At 34.6% G+C, this 22,229-nt stretch overlaps 1 protein-coding gene across 1 annotated transcript in view; it reads left to right on the top strand.

Annotated features, from left to right (window-relative positions):
• LOC133321177 (titin-like) overlaps positions 1-14,026 on the top strand; it is a 50,219-nt gene extending 36,193 nt beyond the window's left edge. Inside the window, exons 6-9 of the mRNA XM_061530265.1 lie at positions 8,022-8,430; positions 12,791-12,988; positions 13,050-13,717; positions 13,781-14,026. Coding sequence (XP_061386249.1) covers positions 8,022-8,430; positions 12,791-12,988; positions 13,050-13,717; positions 13,781-14,026 — 1,521 coding nt within the window. The remainder of the gene's footprint in view (positions 1-8,021; positions 8,431-12,790; positions 12,989-13,049; positions 13,718-13,780) is intronic.
• The last annotated feature ends 8,203 nt before the right edge of the window (positions 14,027-22,229 follow it).

The following is a 22,229-nucleotide window of genomic DNA, read 5'->3' as shown; positions in this document are numbered from 1 at the left end:
AACAGGTAATCAAAGGCATCATCATTTGTTATGCTGATAATCATGGCGGTATCAAAAGAAATGATGGTGGTAAAAGTTATAACCCCCCATACTACCAGAAGGCAAACAAAAAATAAAGAAGAAGAAAGGTTAAAGCGAGGTAAAGAAATTAAGACAAAGGCCCCCCAACTGACCCTTATAATGAGGTTTTGGAATATTTTGCTATTTTTTTTTCTTTTCAATTTCATTGAAAGTCATTGAGAAGGGGAGAAATTGATTTTCTGTTGTCGAGCAGATCCGACGAATAGTCTTCTGCTTCTTTGTGACAATCACAATTCCCCCAAAAAATGCAAATGATCTTCGTTAGATTGTTGAGCTCACGTCCGATATCAAAATGGCCAACATATTTCAAATTAACAGCTTCATTTGGGATGGCATTTTTAAAACATTATCATCATCAGCGAGAGGGCAATTGGAATTCGGACCGTTATTAAGAAAAAAAAATCAACTTCCGATGTTTGTGGAAAAAATTGGCAATTTTTATAGTTTTTTTAAAAAAAGGGTTAGTGTAAATGATGCTGCGTTTGGCTAATCTGATGTTATGGTAATATAAAATATTTAAAAAATGAAAATATAAATTTTGCATATCTTTTTTTGTTGTCTTGTTCCCTATTGTCCACAAAATGTCTTTTGTGTTTTTTTTGTTTCTTCATTGTAACTGTAACTAATCATAACAAAAAAGATGAAGATGATCGCAAAAATTAGCTTTAGTATAGCTTTCTGTTCGAAATGCCGTGAATTTCGTTAGCATTTCGAATTTGCATTCATTTCAGTTAACATCGACGTTCGGCAGCGTTAGAAAAATCGGAGAAAATAAGAGAGTCTGATACAAATAAAAAAATGACAAGAAATCGAAAAAGTGTTTTTAATTTATTATGTATTTTTATAATCGTTTACGCGGCTATAAGTTTCGAAAATGTAACTGCCCATCAAAATCTACTGCGTGTGGAAATTCCGCGAACTCAGTTTTTTGCAAATATACCATTCCTCCGGAATATTATTCGTGCCGTACGTCCAACTGCCCATGTCGGCAGAAAATCGGATTATCGCAGTGATTACGATGAAAATTTCATGAATTATCATGGAGCTCAATTATGGAAGCTGTCATTCGATAAAACGATTAGTGAAAATAAGACACGAACTGTGCAGGAAATGAAGTCGTTTGTGGAGAAATATGGTAAGTTCAGAAATGTGTCATTGATAGAGATGGTATTTACCGGGTAAATACCCAAGGGGTGGGTAAATACCGGGTAAATACCCAGTTGCGGGTATTTATCTTACACTCTGTGCCAAATTACAGTCAATTTGGTTGTAAAATCTGTCTAATAGACAAAAAATGCCTTAAATCGGGAGATATGGTTATATGGGGGCTATATCAAAACTTGGACCCAGGGACCATGTTGGATTTCTATATTTGCTTTGACACTAGAAACATGTGTGCAAAATTTTGGCCGCCTATGTCAAGTGGTTCGGAAGTTAATGAGTTTATACCCAATTTTTGGGTAAATACTCAAAATAGGGGTACCTTTGTACCTACATACATAAAATTTTCCATGGACATTTTGTACTCAAAAAGAACACCCTGTGCCAAATTACAGCCAATTTGGTTGTAAAATGTGTCTAATATACAAAAAATATCTTAAATCGGGAGATATGGTTATATGGGGGCTATATCAAAACTTGGACCCAGGGACCATGTTGGATTTCTATTTTTGCTTTGACATTAGAAACATGTGTGCAAAATTTTGGCCGCCTATGTCAAGTGGTTCGGCAGTTAATGAGTTTATACCCAATTCTTGGGTAAAAACTCGGGTATTTACCCAAGTTTTTACCCACGTCTTTAAAGTATCGTAAAACTATCCATTCTAAATCGATTTGATAACAGAAACCCGGAAATAGGATGTAAGATGTTGTATTAACGATTCAATATAGTAAATTCCCAAATAAATACCCACAAATGGGTATTTACCCAATTTACCGGGTATTTACCCACTGCTCGTCTCTAGTCATTGAAGCTGAAAAAAGAGCGGACTGTTTGAAGTAAAACCAAAAATACTGATCATAAGATTCCAAAATAATATTTTAACCAAACATATATAATGTTTAAAGATGGGACTTATCGGACTTATATGAAGCGTTGTAATATTTTCAACAAGTCTAGATAAAGTCCGAAGATGGAACTCATCGGTCCACTCCAACTGATACCTTCCCACAAAGTGTGTAAAATTTTGAAATCTTGTTAATCTACACACAAACGAATGATAATACGTTTAATAAACTCGAAACGAATTGAGTAACCGATTTGAGATGGTGTCTATAGGGCAACTTCTTCTATTACTTCCCCACAGATGGTCATCTCATTGATATCTTAATATATAAAAGAGCTTAGTGTTAATGGACCCCCCCCCCTTTCTCGGGGTCAAAATTTTTTTAGATTTAATTCGAATCTACACTAATTCACGAATGTCCCTACAAAATTTCAAGTGAAAATCTCAATAACTCTTGAAGATATAGCCGATTTATTGTGTCAGCATCAAGTGACGGCTAAAGAGCTTCTCAAACTTTAAACGCGTTTTTCTCTTTTGCGAATGGCGGGCACGATAACTCAAAAACTAATAACCCAATCGATTCCAAATTTTTACACGTTTCTCTGTGAGTGTATAGCTATCGTATGAACTAAGATAAAGTCAATCGGTGAAGATCTTCCTTATTTTTTAACTTGGTTTTTGGTAAAAAATCGGCGATTTTCCAAAAATATTTTTTCAATAGTCCGCCATTTTGTTAATTTTAGAGCGAGGTCAATAATCCTAGTTCATACGAGAGCCAGACATGTACTCTTTCTAATACCGTTGGAATTTTCGCATTCCGATGTTCCAGTGAGGAGTTATCATGCCCGCCATCAAAAATAAGGACTTTTCTTTAATTACAAAAAACAACAACAAGACAACAACAACAATTTTTTGTAAATTATTTTTCTTCCTTTTTAAATCTTCAAATATATATGTGCAAAGTTACAAACCTTAATAAGCATTGGTATTGATTTACCAGCCCATTGGAAATCTTGAAAAATTAAAATCGAGAATGGGAGGGGTTCCCTTAAGTGAGTGAGGGAGTGACTGACAGATCATCGCCCAGACGAAACGTCTGAGGTAGAAGCTTGAAGTTTTGAGTGTGGGTTGTCGTTGGTGTGCAGACGGGAGATAAGGCTGGTTTTTGGAAATTCAAACTAGAAAGGTACGAAAAGTACTAAAATGTACCAAATATGGTAACTTTTGTATTAGGCGACCGGGAAGAACTAAAATTCAGAAATTTGTAATGTGGGTCACTGATGGAAAGTTACAATAATGTGCAAAAGGGTTTTTGGAAATTCGACCTATACGTGTACGAAAAGTACTAAACTTTACTAAATTTAGTTCTAATTGTATATATTGAACATATATAGCTAGAATCTTGAAATTTTGTATGGAATACAGGATGGGAAGTGGTGTTGATGTATGGAAATGGATTAAGAAATTCGTACTTAGGTGTATAAAAAGTACAAAATGGTACTAAATTTGGTACTTTTCCATTTAGTTGAGCGTATAGAGATGGCATCCTGAAAATAGGATTTAGGATTATTATTGAAGTACAGGATTGACGTAGCTTAAAAAATCGTACTATTATGTATCAAAAGTACTAAATGGTGCTTAATTTGGTACAAGTTGGATTTATGTGATAAGGCTGGAGTCTTGAAATTGGTAAATATGTGTAGTGTAGGATTGAGGTAGTTTAGGAAAATCGTACTTATTGTTACGAAAAGTACTAAATTTAGTACAATTTGGATTTTGCTTCAACGAATAGAACTGAAAACTTGATGTTTGGAATAATGGTTGCTGTTGGAATTAGAATTGAAATATGAAAGCATAGTACTTATGTATACTAAATGGTACTATATTTGGTACAACTTAATTATGTGTGAACGGATAGAGCTGGACTCCAGAATTTAGATATTAAAATTACTGTTGGAGTATACGATTGAGGTAGTTTAGAAAATTCCTAATTATTGAAACAAAAAGTACTAAATGGTACCAAATTGTTTACAAATTGATTTTGTGTGAACGGATACGGCTGAGATCGGCTGAAATTTAGAATTTAAGTTACAATTGTAGAGCAGGCTGGTACTAAATTTGGCACAATTTAGTACTGAGTGAACGGATAGAGATGGAAAACTTAAATTTGGAATGAAATGACAGGATTAAGGTAGTATTAGAATTTTGAACTTATGTATACGAGAAGCACTAAATTATACTAAATATGGTTCAATTCGATTTGTGTGAGCGGGAATCCAAACATTTTGGAAATAAAATGAAGTGTAGTCTGGAATATGCGTAATTATGTGTACTAAATGGTATGTTAAGTACAATTTAGATTTGAGTGTACGAAAAGTACAGAACGGAATCAAATCTGGTACAATTTGGTTTTTAACGAACAGACAGAGCTGGTATTTTTAAATTTGGACTTACGATTACTATTTGAAAGCATAATTGCGACACATTTAGAAATTCGTACTTATAAGTACGAAAAGTACTTAATTTGGTACAATGTGCACTTTGGTGGAATTAAGATTATCGTTAGAGTGTAGGATTGATGCAGTTTAAAAATGCTTACATATGAGTATGAAAAGTACTAAATTTGGTACAGTTTGTATTTGGTTAAATCCTGAGATTTGGAATTTAGATTACTGGTGAAGTGTAGTATTGAGCTATGGTGATAACTTTGGAAACACGAATTTATGTGTACGAATAGTAAATAAAATAGAAAATGCCCTAAATTTGGATTTGAGTAACAGAGAGAGATCTGGAAACCCAAAATTTGGAATGAGTTAAAAAGAAGTACTAAATGGAATTTGCTGAAAGTGTTGAATGGAACTAAATGTGGAACCGGTAGGTTTTGCTAAAATATATAATTGGAATTGTGATCTTTTTTGAATCCATGTAGTGGAAATAAGAAAGAGATTTCGGAAATAGTACTTAATGGTAAAAATCGTAATATTAGATATAGAAATAGAGTTGGGATTCAGAACTATAGCATAACAAATTATACAATTTTACGATTTCCGTATAAATTTTTTAGCGGGCACTTTGCTAGTATGGATATATCATGATAATACTGTTACAGTATTGGATCCTTAAAGACCATTCACAATTTTAGCCTTGCATGGCTTGCTTTTTCGCCTTTGTCAAAGAAAAACTATAAAGTGTACCGAATTTTCTCTTATTTACAACTGAAAGCACCAAACAAAAAACAGCAAAAAATTTTTTTTACTGCAAAACTTTACCCTTTCGAACGAAATAATAATGGATTTTTTCCCCAAATTAAAATTATATGATCCATAAATGTTGGAGTGTGTATGGGTCAAAACCCCATATAACGGTACCCCAAAATGTATTTTGGTCACTTCTTCAATCGAAATTACATTAATTTGGTAGTTCGGGTTGTCCTTGTCTACCTAACATTATCAATATTGGTCCAGTTGTATGGAAACCCCCATATTATAGTATATCCCAAATTTGGCACGACAATTGTAATTTAGTACCGTCATTGGGTGGCACATCTTCATACAAAAATTTCGAACATTGGTCAATGCTTCGGGATAACTCCTATACAACAGTGTCCCCATTATTCGTAGCTTGGGATTTTGGACACATGGTTGAACTTGAAATCTTCGTACCAAAAATTATCAATATCGGCCCACCTTTTGGTATAGCACTCATACCGTCTCATGTTCGGTATTTTGGAGGCATTAGCCTCTTTTTTTCAATCGAAGAGGTTATTGATTGGTAGAAATATATTTTCCATAATTTAGCATAATATGTTCATGATTCGACATAGCCCACATATATATCCGCCAATTGTTTGTCCCGCCCCATTATTGGTTTTTTGACAGTTTAAGCCGCATTTTCTCTCCCAAGTCGTTGTAATTTAGCACTATGGTTTCCTAGAGGGTGAAAAATATTTTTACAGCTCATTTCTTTCTACTTATTTCCAAGTTTTGACATAGCTACCACATAAATGTTCGACCAATTTTCAGTATTTTGAAGGGTTTATATAAATTGTTTCAATTGAAATGCTTGTAATTTAGCATCCCGTGTTCCATTCTATATGAGCACATGTTTTTACCTGTCCCATATTAAACGGTTCCAGCGTCATTTTCGTTTTTTTTTAAGTTTTAGACCAATTTAAGCATTTCGGGTTCTATTATGACCACATAGAACCATATAAAGAAGAACCCGACCCATTTTCAGTATTTTGAGGGCTTTAGATGCGAAGGGGTTTTAATTTGGTATTTCGTATCTCTTGTGAATAAAAAAAATCGTTCCAGAAAGTTTTCAATATAGGTACATATCTATTCAGGTCTCCCACACAAAGGGACTACATTGAAGTACCTAGCCTAGTTTTCCAACCTAAGTGTCCTAGCTGACAATAGAGCATTATGGGTCAGAGATCCAGAGAGAACTATGGGCCAGAGATCTCATTTTTTGGCCACAATTAGATCAGTGGGTTTATGCAATAAATAAGGCTTTCGGGGACGCTGATTATAGAAATCGAACATATCAAGACGTCTATTGGTGACCTAACCATTAAAATATCCTCTGGCACTGGGTTTGGGACTCTTTTTTTGGAAAAAATTATATTTATGAGTTTTGAATACCAAATTTTTTTATGATTATCTTATAATTTCTAGAAATTTTCCCCTTTATTATCACCAGTTCCATCTGTTTAATTGGTCGCAAATACAAATTAATATTTTGACACATGTCAATGTTATATAACATTTTTCATATATATATATATATATATATATAAATTATGGTCACAAAAATATGAACTTCTGACTTTGGCTTTTGTCAATTGCAGACCGTGACCCACAATGTTCTAAAATGGTAAAGCTCTATAATAAAATTGTAAAGCTCTATATTTCCTCTATACCTAAAATGAACTTTTTGCCAAAAAAAAATAGTTTTCTGGTCAATGGTGAAGAGCTTTAAACCCCTAAACTTCGTAAACATGTTGTTGCACAGTGTAATTTCTGAAAACCAGAGTTAGTGTCACTTTTAGTAAAATATAAAAAAATTGAATTAAATTATATTTGTTTGTTTAGAATTGTGTAAAACAAAATTAGCCGGTTTATTAAGCCTCCAGGTATAAACAAACAATAGTGAATATTAAAATAAATGGCCGAAGTGTTTCTAGTCAAGCGGTACTGAAATAAAAAGATATAACGTTGGTTTTACCTCAATGAGATTTTAATCAGAAATTTCCGACAAAAACACAACACGAATGAAAACAAAAAAACATCTTCACAACAACAAAAAACACTAAACTTGACCTAAGATAAAATTGTAATAGAATAGCATCTAAAGGTCACTAAAAATGATGCCACAAAAAGAAAGTAAAGAAAAAGCGAACCAAAAAAAAAAAGAAATTGTGAAAAATATGGTAAAAAGAATGTGGATTATTAATTTTTTACTTAATCAGGAAATGCTCCCAATAGCGATGACAATTGACCCACATGTGTGTGTGTGTGTGAATCATAAATCTCAAATTGGCTAAAATTAATACTTAATGTCATTCAGGTCTGAAAGGTGTTCGTTCACGCAATTCTATTACGAAGATATGGAAATAGAAAAAACACTAAGAAATAAAATAAAACCCACATAAAATAGAATCCACTTAACAAAAAAATAGAAGAAGTTAGATAGAAATGAGAGAAAAAACCCCCCAGAAGAATGACACCGGCAAAGAAATAGGCAAATAGCCCAGCCATTCCGGAGCATAGATATGCTGACAATCTTAAGAATTTCGCTTTAATCAGTTTGCTCGTTAACGCCGTGGCCGTAGGAAGTTCTTTTTCGTAGAATCATTAGACAACAGAAATAAAAACTACAAGACGTCGGGAAAAAAGAAAACAAAAATCGAAAAATCATCGCGCTTATGAGAAGATTTGTATTCCGCCCTTTGATATTATTATTATGACAACAACATTGAAATGTGTTTTAATTGTGATGACCATCTTTTTGCCGGTGACATGGCCATACCGTTACTTGGCGCGCCAAACATCCCCGGATGCCAGTGATGTAATATTTTTGGTACGCCATCCCTCCTACGACGCGAATTCTTTATTCTTTAATAGCGAGGATTTATACGATAATACCGTGGAAAGTCTGCAGTGGTTGGTCGGACCAACCGATATTCGTCGTTATAACATCTTTTCACCCTCCTCAACGTATCAAATTAATTTGCGCTATCGCAACGATCCATCGGTTATCCGGTATTACGGTTATCAATTGTGGAAAATACACGAAACGAATATGAAACATCCGGAATTGAATAAGTTTTGGCAATTATTTGGTTAGTGTGAGAATAAAAAAGTTATAAAACTAAAGAATATAAAAGAAATATTTAAAAAAAATATGAACGAGTGAAAACATTGTTTGATAACCGATCTACATATATATATATTTATTAATAAAGGAGTAAAAAGTGATTGACTGTCTCACTTTTCTCTCTCTTCTTCAGCTTCATACCGGCCACATCTTCTATTAACTGCTCGCTACGTTAGGCCGTCATCTCCATAAACCTCTTCATCGCAGCATTATAGTTGCTCTTTCTTGACGGCTCAGTATCGTTGACCGCTGTTTTCGTCTTATTGGCGGTATCATCGACAAGCTTCAGCATAACCACCACTTCTTACGATGAACGTCACATGTGTCCAGGGGCTTCATCTTGTGTTGTCGGTTCATCGCCATTGTCCTGATTTATCTTCATATCTGCAACACAATTATCCACTGGCGGCTCGCACTTCTCAGGAATTATTTCCTGATTGACTTCTTCTAGCAATAGCTTCCGCATCTATTGATCATTTACTTCTTAATTTTTTCCAGAATATCTATATTCTCCGTATAGTATTCCAATTATAAAGCAACGCGCCTGTTAAAATTGAACTGTGGTTCTCATAGTCGTACACTAAACACTCCAACAAATACAGACTTCTTTCAAATTTCTGGATATTAAACCATACAAAGTTTAAAAGCCTTAACCGCATCCCTTTTTTCTGATGCCCCTTTGCCCAGAATTGAGGCACCCTCGACATTTTGGCTTGCCGTCTTCCTTGCCGCATTCTAATTCTGACTAAGCATTTTATTTATTCCATTTTTTTTTTTTGTTTATTGAAAATTGACAGAATTTCCTTGACCTTTAAGATAAATTCTTCATCATCTATTTCTCCACGATCGGTCACTGATCCGGCTCGAAGGACCAATGTTAAAACAGGGATTCTAATAGTTGATTTTGGGATTGGGATTTCTCCTTAGAGAGAAAATCTGACTTGTAACAAACGTTTTCAAGCCTAATTATAATTAAGAATCTGACCATTCGTATCGTTAATTTGTTCTAATGATGAAACATTGTGTAAATTTACCCACTGGCCAAATAATAATGGACTTTGTAATAGCCAATAAAAACTAAAGCCTTTAGTCCAAAATTAATTTTATAACTGTATTTCCGTTAATGTATATTCATTTTAAAACGTTTGTTTAAAAATGAGAATGGTGTATTGCCTTAAAACAGAACCGGCTTAAATGTTTCGACATAAAAATGTAAATAAATAAATGTTTCCAAAAATACGTATGAATTTAAATAACGCGTGCGTCTATGCCTAATCATGCAAAAAATATACAAACATAACATCATCAGCTTTTCAATATTTTAAAACTATCTAATATCATTCCAAAAAGTCTGCCAATGCTACACGGACTTGGCAACGACAGCTTGTTTATTTTTTATAGTTTATTTATAGCTTAGCAATATTATGTATCTGCAAAGCTCATAAAAACGAAAAAGGGATCTCGGAAGTTTCAAATCCGTACTAAATTGTATTGCCGTTAGTATAATGTGAACGAATATAGCGGGAGTCTTGAAAATTGGTTCGATTTTGAGATATGGATATTAGCAGATAGAGTTGAAGAAGGGATTGGTATAAATCTTTGTGAATCGTAAACATAGTTCCTCGTTGCACTCTAGGTATTGCTCCACTATTCCATTTTCCATATATGGGCATATTTCATCATACAGACTCATATCATACAGATTGTTATTCAGTGTTGACCTCATTCCTACGCATTGTGTCAATATATTTCTCTCCCACATTCTAATCCTTTCCATTTGTGCTGATGCAGCAAAGAAGTAGGTGATGATGGGTTGAATCACTTGCTTGTATACTAGAAAAAATTACCTCCCAAGAAAGTCCTTCTCGCATTCAAAAGACTGGACCTAATCCACATGGCGAGGTATTTCATCCTGTCTGAAATTTCCAACTTTTATAGTTGGAATATATTTTCGATAGCTCTTCGCAGTGGACTTGGGTTTGCCCTTGAAAACCACTGATACACATTTTCCAACATTGAGTTCTTCAACAAATGGGGACTTACATTTGTTGAAGTAGTTGCGAAGTGTTTCCATTCAATCTTCCTTCCACAGTGATTCAAAGCGGTCTCGCAGTGCAAAAAAACACATCATCAGCGTATGTTAACAGCAATCCTCTTTCAGGTGGCACTGGTATGTCGCATACGAACAGGTTGTATAAAACTGCCCCCAATAGTGATCCCTCCTGTTTAACCGATCGCTGTTCAGACATCTTTACTTCTACTGTAACACGAAATACTCGAGAAAACTTGAGAAATCTTTCAACCATGCGACAAGTTTGATGATCAAATCCGAGCGATTGCATCTTACGAAAAATTCCGTGCTACCAGACTGTGTCAAAAGCTTTGGCGAAATCCAGACTAAAAGTAATGCTTAATTTCTTCAGTTTGAAACCTTCGCTGACATATGAAGATATGTCTGCCGGTGCATGGGTTGTCGAATTTGCCAAACTGGTAATATCTTAGGATTTTCCTTTCCTTTCCCCAATAACTTTGTTAATGCATCGCAGAATAAAAGTCTCCAGTTATATCCCAAAGGGCTATAGTAGGAAAATTGATCTGTAGCTTCTGTACCAGGCTATGGGATTGATACGACCAGTGTCTCCGTCGCATACGAACAGGTTGTATAGAACTGCCCCCAATAGTGATCCCTCCTGTTTAACCGATCGCTGTTCAGACATCTTATCTTCTACTGTAACACGAAATACTCGAGAAAACTTGAGAAATCTTACAATCATGCGACAAGTTTGATGATCAAATCCGAGCGATTGTATCTTATTAAAAATTTCGTGCTACCAGACTGTGTCAAAAGCTTTGGCAAAATCCAGACTAAAAGTAATGCTTCATTTCTTGAGTTTGAAACCTTCGGTGACATATGAAGATAGGGCTGCCGGTGCATGGGTTGTCGAATTTGCCAAACTGGTAATATCTTAGGATTTTCCTTTCCCCAATAACTTGGTTAATGCATTGCAGAATAAAAGTCTCCAGTTATTTCCCAAAGGACTATAGTAGGAAAATTGGTCTGTAGCTTCCGCGTCTGTACCAGGCTATGGGATTGATACGACCAGTGTCTCTTTCCATGCTATTGGGAAATAGCCAATGTTGAAGCAGTGGTTAAAAAGTAACATCAGGAAAATTATTAATAATAATTATGGTTTCTCCAGCATTCTTCATGGCAACATCTAGAACTTTATCGAGGCTATACCATTTCTTCGCGGCAGGGAAGAGACCAGTTCTGAGTCTATAAAGTCCCATCTACGCCCATCGTTGTTTACAGTTGCATACGCTTTGAATTCACTACAGAGATCAACGAGGGGAGCATCGTTGTATACATCATTTACTGCAGTGCTGACAAGAGTGCGCAAAGAATTATCCACTGCAAGATCAGATTGGTGGATCTCATCCATATGATCGGCGACTATTACTCCGTTGTCATCATGAATGCCTTTGATGGGCTGCCCGAAAGAAAGTCCAACAGCCCTCTTTACATTCCCATATGTCTTGGAGTTAATTTCGATGCTTTCCAAATATCCGGTGAAACGTTTATGTTAAAAAGTTGCCTGTCTATCATGCTGAGATTCATGATGTCTGCTTTGGGGATGGGATGACGAACAGCATCTGGGCTTCTCCTGAAACTCCTGATATTTGACATTCACACAATCGTCCAATTCCTTTTTTTGACATTTTTGTCTGTGAGAAGGGTATGTTGAACCAACGCTTCTTTGATTTGTCCTTGTAGAAAATCTCTGTTTTATCTTCTTGGATGCTACCCGTTCGCAGGCAAATCTCAACTGCACGATGTTCGGACTCAAATTCATGTCGAAGTTGTGAGGACAATTCCCGGTGTTCGCAAGAAGTAGTCGATCAATGATCGTCCCATTATGCCTGACCTTTTTGAAACATCTGTTGGATAGACGTCAAAGTTAGGAGAATTATAAATTTTGCGGCGGTGCTTATGTGACCCACCTTGGCGAGGTCCGCTGCGTTCAGTGAGTTTTCTGGCAGTAGATAAATTTCTAGCATCACAATGCTTGATCCATCCTCATTGTTAATATCCTTACTCTACAGGATTCTATTTGACCAGTGTTCACAAAAACTTCATCCGATTTTATTAAACTCTTGACCTTTCACTGGCCCATGAAAAAATATTTATTTAATCTATGTCTTGATCTTTTCTATCTACGGTTGGGCTTATAATCTTCTCACTACTTGTTCTTGTCTTAATTTTTTCACTATAGTCACTATTTTCGTAAAGATAAAATATTAAAAATCTCTCTTCTTTTCTCTAGGAAACGAAGTATGGAATATCAATCAGGATGGCGTTGATATATTGATTGATTACAAGAATACTGCCAAGGCGAAGGAGTATATGACATCGAGTGCCTTTACCTACAACATAATGATTGATGATTTGGAAACAGCCATTGATGAAACATACACCGAGGTGAATAATACTAATCCGGAAATGCCATGGCTAGAATTGGAAGGTAAGTTAATACCAATACCCACTAACATTTCAAAATAATAAAAAATGTTCTATATTTCTAGGTAGCACAATGTCATGGAATCGTTATCACGATATGATGGAGATAAAACAATTTATGCAATATATTTTGGAAACATATCCCGAGCAGGCGGAAATTGTGCAAATCGGTGTGACGAATAATAAACGACCACTGGAAGTGTTGAGATTCTCAAATAATAATCCTGAAAATTGGGCGATATTCATTGATGCCGGTCTACAGGGTCGTGATTGGCTGAGTCCAGCTGCTGTCACATTGGCCATATCAAAATTGGCCCATCAATGGAAAGTAGGGCCATCGTATATGAGACACATTGATTGGTATTTCCTGCCAGTGGCCAATCCTGATGGTTATCAACATTCAAGGATAACAGATCGTTTGTGGACTAAAAATCGTCATTTTGATAGTAAATCCGGATGTTTTGGTGTGAATTTAGATCGTAATTTTGAATATAAATGGGGTGGTGCTGGTTCATCAGATAATCCCTGCAAGAATCTCTATAAAGGTCCAAAGAAATTCTCGGAGCCGGAGACACGCGCCATACGCAATTTTATGTTTAATATGAAAGATTTCCTGGGAGCGTATATATCGTTCAGTGGTTATGGCCAGGACATTGCCTATCCATGGGGTGATGCTGATTTTGTTACGGATAATCAAAAGCAATTGCATCATGTGGGCCGGAGAGCAATGATGGTAAGAGATTAAGCTTCCTTGCTTCTAAAAGAAGAAAATATCTAATTTGTTTTTGAATTTCAGAATTTCCGCAAATTAAATGAAGCGGAATATCGTGTGGGTTCCAGCTACCGTCTGAAGTTGGCCAGGGCTGGCAATTCAGCCGATTGGGTCCAACATCGCATTAATCCCCACTTTGTCTATAATGTATTTTTAAAGGATCAGGGCCGTTATGGTTTCTTAATGCCACCCAGTTACATTGTGGAATCCGGCGAAGAGGTCTATGAATTTATGCGCACCGTTGCCTTGGCCTTATATAGATTAAATTAAACTGACTTAATTTTTAAGTGTTTTGTTTAGTATTTAACTTTTTAATTGTAAGTTATTTATTTTTTATTTTAATTTATAGATAAATAAATTATTTTTCCTAATGTGACTTAATAATGCGTATATCGAAGTCAGCAATTGTTTCTTATGTTCGGCCGGAGTGAACTTTTTATTCCCTCCACACCACATTCAAAATTATAAACAAGTTAGCAAAGGAAAAAATTGAATATTTTCATAATTTCATTCATAGTTATTTTTTCATATTGTACGTGTACCTCGCATTGAACACAAGTAATAATTCTTATAATCATGAAACATTTCATTAATATCAAAACTTTTTTCCGCCTCTCCCCTTGTTAACTACTGTTTCTGTTGGTAACAACCGCCGACTTTCCACTCACTACATTGTGTGTAAGTTTTGTATTTTATTGGTGTTACAAAATTCGCATATGCATTTTCCAATTTATTTGACTCACCACCACTTTCGATATTTTGAAGTTTTTATGAGCATTTTTTTCAACTGAAGTGCATGTAATTAGACATTCTGGGTTCAAGAAAGTTGACTATATGTCCATGATTTATGGGAGCTATACCAAATTCGTACAATCTGAATTTAAAATTTAGTACTGTTTAGTACATTTCGTATAAATCAGGGCACACTTCCATACCTCCTAATATCAACACCACTTCTAAACTTTGATTCGTATTCGAAATTTCATATCTTTAGCTCTATCCCTTCACATGTTAAGTAATTGTAGCAAATTTAATACGTTTTGGATATATAGTACGAATTTTCAAAAAAAAAAAAAACATCCATCCTGCGCTGCAGTGACCCTCATTCCAAATTTAAGAGTTCTAGCTCGATCGGCTTGGGCGAAGTGCCCGCTTCTTCGAATGCTGAAAGAGAATACAAACAAATATAATAGCATTTTCGTACTCATGGATACGAATTTCCAAAACTACCTCAATCTTGTTTTCAAATAGTAATCGTAAGTTCAAATTTAAGAATTCCAGCTCTATCCGTTCACCAAAATCCAAATTGTACCAGATTTCGTACCATTCTGTCCTTTTCGTATCCATATTCCAAAACTATCACAATCTTCAATCTACCCGTTCACCATTGTCAAATTTAGTACTTTCCGTACCCAAAAGTACGAATTTTCAAAACTACCTCAGTCATGCACTCCAATAAAAATTATAAGTCCAGATTTAAAGATTCAAGCTCTATCCGTTCACTAATATCCAAATTTAGTACAATTTATTACTTTCGTAGATGTAAGTACGACTTTCCAAAACTTCTTCTATTCTACACTCCAACGGTCATAAATCATAGATAGATCCAAATTGTACCATATTTAATACCACTTAGTACTTTTCGTACTTTTATGTTCGAATTTCCAACACAACCTCAATCCTGTACTCTAACAGTAATTTTAATTCTATATATAAATTGTCCATCTCTATCCGTTCACTCAAATCTAAATTGTTCCAAATTTAGTACCATTTAGTACACACCATTACGAATTTTCAAAACTACCTCCATATCCCAATCCTGTACTCAAACATTAATTTTAATTCCAATTTTCGGGATCAAAGCGCTATCCATTCACACAAATCCAAATTGTACAATATTTTCTACTATTTATTAGTAGTTAGTACAATTTAGTACCCATAACTACAAATTTCCAAAATTGTCTTAATCCTACACCCTACCAGTAATCTAAATTCCAAATTTAAGAATATCAAACCGGTCCTATCAGCCTAATGTAAATTGTCCCAAATGTAGCATCATTTACATGGATCGAAATGGTACCATATTTAGTACCATTTAGGACATTTCGTGCCCATAAGTACGAAATTCCGAAACTACTTCAATCATGTTTCTAGCAATAATCTTAATTGAAATTTCAATTTTCAATTTCCATCCGTTCAACCATTTCAAAACTACCTCCATGTCTCAATCCTACATTCCAACACTAGTTTTAATCCCAAATTTCTCCAGCCTCCAGGACTCTAGCCCTATCCGTTCACACGAAACAAAATGTAAAATAGTTGGTTCCATTTAGTATTTTTTATTCCCATAAGTACGAATATCGTAAACTAGCTCAATACTACATTCTAAAAGTAACTTTAATTCCAAAATATTAGAGTTCAGCTGTATGCTTTCACACATAATCAAGTTGTACCAAATATAGTACCACTTAGTACACATAAGTACTATACTTCCATATCTGAATTCTACACTACAAAAGCAACCATTATTCCAAATTTTAGGTTTTCTGCTCTCTCCGTTCACTCAAATCTGAATCTAATCAAATGTATTGCTGTTTAGTACTTTTCGTACACATAAATTTCCAAACCTGTATCCTCCGTTCACCCAAATCTGAATCGTACCAAATCTAGTGCTGTTCAGTACTTTCAGTACACTGGGAGCGTATATATCGTTCAGTGGTTATGGCCAGGACATTGCCTATCCATGGGGTGATGCTGATTTTGTTACGGATAATCAAAAGCAATTGCATCATGTGGGCCGGAGAGCAATGATGGTAAGAGATTAAGCTTCCTTGCTTCTAAAAGAAGAAAATATCTAATTTGTTTTTGAATTTCAGAATTTCCGCAAATTAAATGAAGCGGAATATCGTGTGGGTTCCAGCTACCGTCTGAAGTAGGCCAGGGCTGGCAATTCAGCCGATTGGGTCCAACATCGCATTAATCCCCACTTTGTCTATAATGTATTTTTAAAGGATCAGGGCCGTTATGGTTTCTTAATGCCACCCAGTTACATTGTGGAATCCGGCGAAGAGGTCTATGAATTTATGCGCACCGTTGCCTTGGCCTTATATAGATTAAATTAAACTGACTTAATTTTTAAGTGTTTTGTTTAGAATTTAACTTTTTAATTGTAAGTTATTTATTTTTTATTTTAATTTATAGATAAATAAATTATTTTTCCTAATGTGACTTAATAATGCGTATATCGAAGTCAGCAATTGTTTCTTATGTTCGGCCGGAGTGAACTTTTTATTCCCTCCACACCACATTCAAAATTATAAACAAGTTAGCAAAGGAAAAAATTGAATATTTTCATAATTTCATTCATAGTTATTTTTTCATATTGTACGTGTACCTCGCATTGAACACAAGTAATAATTCTTATAATCATGAAACATTTCATTAATATCAAAACTTTTTTCCGCCTCTCCCCTTGTTAACTACTGTTTCTGTTGGTAACAACCGCCGACTTTCCACTCACTACATTGTGTGTAAGTTTTGTATTTTATTGGTGTTACAAAATTCGCATATGCATTTTCCAATTTATTTGACTCACCACCACTTTCGATATTTTGAAGTTTTTATGAGCATTTTTTTCAACTGAAGTGCATGTAATTAGACATTCTGGGTTCAAGAAAGTTGACTATATGTCCATGATTTATGGGAGCTATACCAAATTCGTACAATCTGAATTTAAAATTTAGTACTGTTTAGTACATTTCGTATACATCAGGGCACACTTCCATACCTCCTAATATCAACACCACTTCTAAACTTTGATTCGTATTCGAAATTTCATATCTTTAGCTCTATCCCTTCACATGTTAAGTAATTGTAGCAAATTTAATACGTTTTGGATATATAGTACGAATTTTCAAAAAAAAAAAAACATCCATCCTGCGCTGCAGTGACCCTCATTCCAAATTTAAGAGTTCTAGCTCGATCGGCTTGGGCGAAGTGCCCGCTTCTTCGAATGCTGAAAGAGAATACAAACAAATATAATAGCATTTTCGTACTCATGGATACGAATTTCCAAAACTACCTCAATCTTGTTTTCAAATAGTAATCGTAAGTTCAAATTTAAGAATTCCAGCTCTATCCGTTCACCAAAATCCAAATTGTACCAGATTTCGTACCATTCTGTCCTTTTCGTATCCATATTCCAAAACTATCACAATCTTCAATCTACCCGTTCACCATTGTCAAATTTAGTACTTTCCGTACCCAAAAGTACGAATTTTCAAAACTACCTCAGTCATGCACTCCAATAAAAATTATAAGTCCAGATTTAAAGATTCAAGCTCTATCCGTTCACTAATATCCAAATTTAGTACAATTTATTACTTTCGTAGATGTAAGTACGACTTTCCAAAACTTCTTCTATTCTACACTCCAACGGTCATAAATCATAGATAGATCCAAATTGTACCATATTTAATACCACTTAGTACTTTTCGTACTTTTATGTTCGAATTTCCAACACAACCTCAATCCTGTACTCTAACAGTAATTTTAATTCTATATATAAATTGTCCATCTCTATCCGTTCACTCAAATCTAAATTGTTCCAAATTTAGTACCATTTAGTACACACCATTACGAATTTTCAAAACTACCTCCATATCCCAATCCTGTACTCAAACATTAATTTTAATTCCAATTTTCGGGATCAAAGCGCTATCCATTCACACAAATCCAAATTGTACAATATTTTCTACTATTTATTAGTAGTTAGTACAATTTAGTACCCATAACTACAAATTTCCAAAATTGTCTTAATCCTACACCCTACCAGTAATCTAAATTCCAAATTTAAGAATATCAAACCGGTCCTATCAGCCTAATGTAAATTGTCCCAAATGTAGCATCATTTACATGGATCGAAATGGTACCATATTTAGTACCATTTAGGACATTTCGTGCCCATAAGTACGAAATTCCGAAACTACTTCAATCATGTTTCTAGCAATAATCTTAATTGAAATTTCAATTTTCAATTTCCATCCGTTCAACCATTTCAAAACTACCTCCATGTCTCAATCCTACATCCCAACACTAGTTTTAATCCCAAATTTCTCCAGCCTCCAGGACTCTAGCCCTATCCGTTCACACGAAACAAAATGTAAAATAGTTGGTTCCATTTAGTATTTTTTATTCCCATAAGTACGAATATCGTAAACTAGCTCAATACTACATTCTAAAAGTAACTTTAATTCCAAAATATTAGAGTTCAGCTGTATGCTTTCACACATAATCAAGTTGTACCAAATATAGTACCACTTAGTACTATACTTCCATATCTGAATTCTACACTACAAGAGCAACCATTATTCCAAATTTTAGGTTTTCTGCTCTCTCCGTTCACTCAAATCTGAATCTAATCAAATGTATTGCTCTTTTGTACTTTTCGTACACATAAATTTCCAAACCTGTATCCTCCGTTCACCCAAATCTAAATCGTACCAAATCTAGTGCTGTTCAGTACTTTTCGTACACATAAATACGAATTTCCAAACCTGTATTCTTAGCTCACTCCTCAAGTGTAATCTTAATGCCAAATTGTACCATTGTACTAAATTTAGTACTATTTAGTACTTTTCGTACTCATAAGTAACTCAATTCTACACTCCAAAGGTAATTTTAATTCTTAATTTCAGATCTATTTGTTCACCTAAATCTTGTACTTGTACCAAATTGAGTACCATTTAGTACTTTTGTACACATAAGTACGATTTTGTAAAGCAACCTCAATCCTGTACTCCAATAGTTTCTTGTTTCAGGATTCCATCTCTATATGCATAACTAAATGCAAATAGTACCAAATGTAGTACTATTTAGTACTTTTCATACACATAAGTTCGAATTTCTAAAACCATTTGCAAACATCAACACTATTCCAATTTCAAGATTCTAGCTATATATGTTCGATGTATACAATTAGAACTAAATTTATAAAATTTTTGTACTTTTTGTACTCTTATAGGACGAATTTGCAAGAACCCTTTTGTAAATCTTTCTAAGTTTCCATCAGTGACCTACATTCCAAATTTCAGAATTCTAGTTTTTCCCGTTTGACTAATATAAAGGGTACCACATTTAGTACTTATCGTACCCTTCTAGTTCGAAGCCTTATCTCACGCATACACATCAACACACACTAAAAATTTCAAGCATCTAGCTTCAGCCGTTTCGGCTGGGCGATGATCTGTCAGTCACACAGCCATTCACTCACTACCTTATCACTAAGCTCTTTTATATATTAAGATTTGAGTACCTTTCGTGTCGTTCTAGTGCGTATTTCCAAAAATCTAGCCTTATCTGACACCTTCGGACTAAAAGTGACCATCCAAAATTCAAGATTGTAGCTTTAGCAGTTTCGTCTGGGCGTTGCTGAATCGTGATAATCGCCTCCGTTAAAAATTTTCAATAAAGTCTTCTTACAGAAAACAAACATGCGTTCCTATAGAAAACCTCAATTTCTATTCATATTCACTCTAAATTGTGTAGGCAACAAATTTTTGTATGGTACCCAAAAGGTTAATACAATTTACAAAATTAAGATATATTACCAAAATTAAAGCATACTTTTAGGCACCCTAAAAATAAGAAAACCCCAAATGAATCTAATACTGTACAAACAACACACAAAAAAAACCATGGACGAAAATCAGTTTGCATTTTTTGAAACCAGATTAAATGGAATTCCAAAATAATTGAAAATGAAATTGAAAGCCAAAAAAAAACTGCATTCGTCATGTAGCCGTAATCTCATCAGCAGCTGCAGCAAAATAGAAGAAATAGAATTTAAAAAAAAAAAAACACATTGAACCATTCAGGCACAAAAGCCAAAGACAAATAACAAAACCTATTTGAGTGAGGATAATGAATGGTCGGCATGGTCTGGTCTGCCTATCGGTCGGAGGTTTCATAGCTCTTTAGTACTTTCTAGCCTTTCGCCAAGATTTGTGTGTTTTTTGTTGCTTTTGTTTTTAGGAAGCAAAAGGCCAAACTATTTATTGACAGAGAAACGAGCATTCCACAAGAAAAGCAAAAAAAAAACAAAAAGTTCGACAAGAAATGTTTTTTTGGCCTGTGCCGTTTTTTTCATGGTCGAAGAATGAATGCTGTTGGTTGGATTGTTTGTTGGCTGGTTGGTTGGTTCAATGGTCCATTAGTTAGCTGGAAGCTGTATTAAATTTGTAGTAACAATAACTAACAAAAACAAAAAAGTCAAACAAGCTCTAGTTTGCAAACAAAAGCCAGATATTGTGTTTTGGTTTTTTCCTCTGTGTGAGCAGCACCTCCAACACCAATGCTGTGGATGATGGTTGGTAGGTTCGTTTACTTTCATTCGCCAGCAATAATCTGAACGCCCGGTTGATGATGATGGGCCATTTGCAATGAAAAACAAAAACAGCAATAAAAACAACATGATTTAATTAAACACAAGTTGAACAACAACACACAAAAGATTCCAAACTATTTATTGTACTTCGATATTGTTTACAAATAAATGCGATTATTTGCTAACAACAAAAAATCGCCGAAATGAAGCTGAGTTGTTGCTGCTGTTGCTGTTGCCACAATAAACAATTTGTTAAATTGTGTGGCCACCAATAACAAAAAAACAATGCATCCAGAGAAAAGTGTAACTTTTTTCTGTTGGAAAACAATTATTTATCACATCGCAGTGAATAAAGTAAAAGTGAGCCAAACGAGAATGAATGAAGAAGGTGAACCCTTAACGATAATTGAGGGAGATTCCATAGAGGATTTTTTCCGAACTTTTACTTTCAGTTGTTAGTGTCAATTAGCTATAATTGAGGTAAATAAGTAGGTTTTAATTGAATTCTTATTGAAGATGTTATTTATCGGAAATGTAGGAAGGACACTAAAATATATTATATACAAGTTTTAAGGGAAATATTATGTTCGGAACTGATTTTTAAAGGTAAAATTTAATTTTTGATATTTTTAAATTAATTTATAAACATTACTGGTTATTACTGGTTAACGTGGGTGGAATTTTCAATACTACTTTGTGAATTTTTCTAACTTTCCATTAAAAACCCACATTCCAAATTTCAGAATGCTAGCTATTCGGTTTTGTCTAATACAAGAGTACCATACTTAGTACGTTTAGTATTTTTTTTAAGTACCCATATTATTACCCTGGTCTGTTTATGAATCAGGACAATAGGAAATTATTTTACCAAACATCGATCAAGTCACCCGGTGGAGACTAACGATCCAAGACTTCCGGTACATGTCGAATAATGGGTCAACATTTTAAATATATTCAATTCTTTTTTTTTAGGTGGTTATTTATACTCTTTCGAGTCGAGCTTGATGATCTAAGTTTTGCAATGAAAAGGAAAGCCAAGAGAAGAACCTACCAACGGCGAAACGCGTCGCATAATGGTGGGTACGTAGG

Source organism: Musca vetustissima, unplaced genomic scaffold (genome assembly GCF_032173495.1).
Source record: "Musca vetustissima isolate MV318-11 ecotype Yass unplaced genomic scaffold, APGP_CSIRO_Mvet_v1 utg3481, whole genome shotgun sequence".
NCBI lineage: Eukaryota > Metazoa > Arthropoda > Insecta > Diptera > Muscidae > Musca > Musca vetustissima.
This window is presented reverse-complemented; position numbering and strand designations above follow the sequence as displayed.